This window comes from Penaeus chinensis, chromosome 1, assembly GCF_019202785.1.
Source record: "Penaeus chinensis breed Huanghai No. 1 chromosome 1, ASM1920278v2, whole genome shotgun sequence".
NCBI classification, from domain to species: domain Eukaryota; kingdom Metazoa; phylum Arthropoda; class Malacostraca; order Decapoda; family Penaeidae; genus Penaeus; species Penaeus chinensis.
In genome coordinates, this window is record NC_061819.1 from 1,687,087 (window position 1) to 1,692,086 (window position 5,000).

The 5,000-nt window shown below is 40.3% G+C and overlaps 1 protein-coding gene across 3 annotated transcripts in view; it reads left to right on the forward strand.

Annotated features, from left to right (window-relative positions):
- LOC125028566 overlaps positions 1-1,670 on the forward strand; it is a 5,784-nt gene extending 4,114 nt beyond the window's left edge. For all 3 annotated transcript variants that reach the window (XM_047617965.1, XM_047617985.1, XM_047617974.1), the window contains one exon: positions 1,152-1,670. In XM_047617965.1, coding sequence (XP_047473921.1) covers positions 1,152-1,455 — 304 coding nt within the window. In that variant the 3' untranslated portion in view covers positions 1,456-1,670. The remainder of the gene's footprint in view (positions 1-1,151) is intronic.
- The last annotated feature ends 3,330 nt before the right edge of the window (positions 1,671-5,000 follow it).

Sequence of the window (5,000 nt, forward strand, 5' to 3'; positions counted from 1 at the left end):
CATCATTAGTGTTATTATTACTACTATTACCATTACCTATACTATCACTATTATTATTGTTATAATTATCATTCTTATTGTTACTATTGTTATGGTTATTCTTATCATAATCTCTCCAGCTTCGTATACTATTTGAGCTTAATGGTCTTTCTCTTCATTTATTTACTTCCGTCTTTCGCCTCTCTTTTGCTGCGGAGGTTGGTTTAGTTAACTGTCAAGACTGTTGTTCTAGGGAGATCTTACAGGACTTCGCGCCTGAGCCCCTGTTCCCTCCTGGGGTTGACTCTCCGATGTGTCCTGTGTGATCTTATTCTTTGTTTTCTCTTGTGTCGATTTTTGTTGTTGCTGTGGTTGTTGTTATTTTTTTACTGTTGTTATCAGCATCAGCATTGTTATTGTTTTTATTATTAATTTTAACTTCGTCATCGTTATTGTTATCATTATTATTAATGTTATTATTATCATCATCATCACATCATCATTATCATCATCATCATCACCATTGTTCATCATTATTGTTGTTATTATCATTATTATGATTTTCTCGTATTAATACAAGAAGTGAGGATCTGTGTTCATGTCTTGTATTTCTTTTATCTTTTATATGGAGTTGAGAAATGCTTTGGATATTACGTATTGTTACGTATAATCTCGGGTTCTGCAGGCGCTGAGGGTGACAGACAGGGTATGTGACGCCACTAAACAGCCTACAGTAAATAATAAGCCATGGATAGTATGAAAGGGTTCACTGTACCCCGGCTTATTGACTTAGACTGTCCTGGCGGAGATCCCGTGAGGCAGAAGGGCAGCATTATGCGGTGTTCCGTGTGTGCGTGTGTGTGTGTGACTGAACGTATATTTGTGTGTCTATATGTGTATGCTTTTATATAAAGTGTATTCCTGTTCTTTAATTGCTACTACCATTCAACCAAGTACCCTCCCCCCCCCAAAAAAAAAAATAATAATAATACTAATTTGATATATATAATAAATACAAATAAATGAAAATAATAATTTAATATATATAACAAATAAAAATAAATGATCAGACAAAATAATAAAAAAAACCTTCCTGAACCACACCTGAGCCACGAGCCCCGCAACCCACCCTCTCTCCTGCCCCACTTTCCCACCGCCCTCTTGACCCACAGAGCAACGTTCGAGCGAATCTCCCAGGACCGCGTGCTATTCGTGGGCTCGACGCTGGTGTCCGCCACGTGGGCCGTCGCCAGCAGGAGAGGAGCTGCTCGTGCGGCGGCCTGTCTCATGGCGCGCACGGGGATTCCTCCTGGGGACTTCCTCGGGCTATCCTCCTGCATCTGGGCCGTCAGGAGAGAGAAGAAAGGGCTGAGGAAGAGGAGAAAGCTGCTGGAGGCTGAGCAGAGCTGGTGGGAGTTGGTTCGGTCTGGGCAGGTGTGTTTCGGGTCCAGTTCGACGGAGGAATCGGATAATTGATGATTATGGATGTCATCATCATCATCATCAGTCACCAACACCATCTTCATCATCAACAACATTAGCATGAGCGTTATTATTATTGTCCAAGATCACAGATGATATATTTCCATAACCATAGTCATCATTATCAGCAACGACCTCATATTGATACTAAGACTTATGATAATATTTTACATTTCACTCCATTTATCACCAATTTTAATAGATTTAGAGATATACTGATAATAAAAAAAATATAGAAAAAAATAAATACCCTTTCATTCGCAAGTACTGAAATACAAACCTACTTTTTCAAAATGGAAAAAAACGAATTTATATATCTATATATACATACATATAGATTCATATATATACATACATATTTATACACACACACACACACACACATATATATATGTATATATATGTGTATATATATATATATATTAAATGTTAAGATATTCCCGACTTTGTTTTTTCATTTTATTTCTTTCTGCTTTCATTAGTTATTATATCAGTCCAGGGACCTTGGGGTTTTGAGATGAAATAGATGAAGCTTAGCACAAACGTCGAGATGTGTGACTGAAACAACATTAAAAGTCCCATGGCCCTGCAAATAGTCACTCTCTATCCCTCCCTTCCCCCTCTATCTATTAACATCGTTATTTTCACGTATATGATAATATAAAACTAAAACATTATAGTGTTATGTATTTCTGCATGTCAGAGAAAGAAAACGCCAACTGCAAAAAGCTGTTTTTTTCAGGAGAGCCAAAAAAACCGAATTTGGCTTTACAATTTGCATTGCAGCTATGATTTTAGTTATTTCTGTCTACCGACGGTTTCTGAAGTTGGTATAAAGTCTATCTTGCATGATACGATAGTTTTTTATTCAAAAAATTAAAGCATATTTAAGTTACGAAAAGTTTTGTAGTTGGCGTTTTTTTTCCTTTGGTATGAGAAACGTTAACTGCAGAATTCGCCAGTGAGCATAACTTTATCTGCTAAGAAATGCGCCAACTTGGATTACTGCTCGAGAAACGTAGCGAGCAATCTCAACCGCGACTCAAAGACCTGACTAGACGACTCTGAAAGACGGAAACTTCCTGAACTTATTTCTGGAAAGCTTCAGTATATTCATCGAACACAAGGAATTTGAAGTAAACACCGGAACCAAAGAGAAAAGCATCTTTTATTAAACTTTATGGAACAGAAATGTATTTTCTAAATCCTATAATTTTTATGGTTTTCCTCGAAAAATATAATCCCAAGAAAAAAAAAATCATGACACACTGAAAGCTAGTTTCTCGTAAATTGGAAACTTCCTGAACTTATACCTAGAAAGCTTCAGTATATTCATCAAACACAAGAATTTAAAATAGGTACACACCAGAACCAAAGAAAAAGGAATATTTTGAACTTTATGGAACAGAAACTTAATGAGTAATACCAACCGGGACTCAAGCAAGCACTTTTTCAATCCTATTCATCAGTATCTAAATCCTCCGCATCGTTGGTTTTGAGGTTCATGTAGAAGGCACGAACGTCACTTCCAAATCGTTGGCACAGAGAAAGAATGTCGTGTTTCTTTGCTGAAGAAATCGGATTGCCTTCGGGGTAAGCGACGGGCAGAGCCGTTGGGAATGCCGTAACTCCTCGGCGCTCCCAGCTCATCTGGTTCATTGGCCCTTCATCGAAATCGTATTTGAAGCTGAAGGAGGTGGTGTTTCGAATGAAGATCCAGCGTGTTTCCAGCCAGTTGATTTCTGTCGAGCTTTTGGGGCTTTTTTTTACGGTGAACCAGAGGTCCTTTCGTCTCGAAGAGTTCCTTAACGTCGTGGATGTCCTCCTTGTTCATGGGTACAACGACGAGCCTCGTCGACTCTCGCCGTGAGGGAACAGACCGGATGAACATGTTCCAGTCTGTTGGGTAGAGAATGATCATGTCTTTCCTCTTGGCTCTTTCGATTCGAGCGTGGGCCTTGTCAGCGTCCATCATCGTGTGGCCAGGTATCAGGTACTTCAGCTCGATGCTGGAGATCCCACCCAAAGAGAATAAATGCAGCATTGCGGCCACGAAAAACCGATTTCGGTTTTGTCCCCCACAGCTATCAGACCACAGAATCCATCGCTTTACTGCTGGGTGGTCTTTGATGAAGAGCCGCAATGCACTGGCTACCTCCAACGCTCCTCGTCTTGCTTGTCCTTCGTGCCATGTGTAGCATCGGCATTGACCCCTTGCTGGGTATACCGTGAGGTTGTAAACGTTCAGCTTCCGCTTGTAGAACCACTCCTTGGACGGATAGAGAGGACAAGGAAGGACTTGCTGGAGGTCAAAAGTAACCGTCATCACATCTGGGTTGTTTTTTGCAAGCTCGATGTCTTTTTGCATTGTAGTGATGGCTTCCTTAAAAGCTTTTTCGTGGGCTTCTTTCTCACCCCCCCCTGTAGAACAGCGCACGTATCACGATTCCTTGTTTTGATCCGCTCCTGGAACGTCGTTCAAGGTCTCCACTGGGATGCTGGATGTGCTAACAGCATGCTGTTGATGAGGAAGGGGCTCTGCTTCCAGTCGTTGGGATGCAAGTTCCGGACCAGTCTTCGGTTCCATCGTTTCCAGGACTGCAATTTCTAAAGCAGGGTTAGCATCAAACGCAAGGTCTTCTTCGATTGCTCAGTTGCTGATGGTGGTGGAGGAATAGGTGACATGTCCCAGGGAACGTCATCCATGTTGGAAGACTCATGGTTCGTAGTAGATGACCAGGGGACTGCTCCTTCTTTGATCTTAGCCCGAGCTAGGGCCACCATCTTGTGAGCTCGGGAAGTCATGTGGAGCCTAGATGAGAGGAGAAAAAGTTTGAGAGGATGATCACACTGGAAAAAAAAACAATCAAGCATATGAATTTTGGGGATCTTTTCCGTTTCATGGCAAGCACTATTTTTGCACCAAATTTTCGCCAGAAATGCAGATTTTTGTGCTAAACAAGAATATAACATTCATGTTGTGGAGAAATGAAAGAGAGTTGGGAAAAAATAAATAAAATAATGCTTAAAATAGTGCTTGCCATGAAATGGAAAAGACCCAATTTTTGTTAGATAATTAATCTTTTAATGTTATTTCATTCAGCATTTTTTCAAAGAGCAGAACATTCAGAAATATCTATGTATTTTTACGACCATAGTAGATAGAACGTTACGAAAGCTAGAGTTCTTACTTCTCCTTTGGCAGAGCTAGCAAAGCTGGAGTAGGATTCCGCTAGTTGTCGGATTGTTTGACTGAGTGGAAGGATGAGGGCTGAAATAAAAGAAATAAAGAATGATAATGTTTGATGGGAATTCGATTGGACAGTGGTTGTAGTCCTGATCACTAAAACATTGTGCATCTTTCTCCGGATTCACAAAGCTTTGGCGCAGTTGGCGCTTTTCAAAGCAAAAGACTTTTATTTGTTAGGTAGTTGGCGTTTTTCATATAAAATCGAACCGAACTCACCTCATTAAACGTAGTTGGCTTTTTTCAAACCAAATATTTCCCTGAACATGCGAAGTTGGCGTTTCAGCATAAA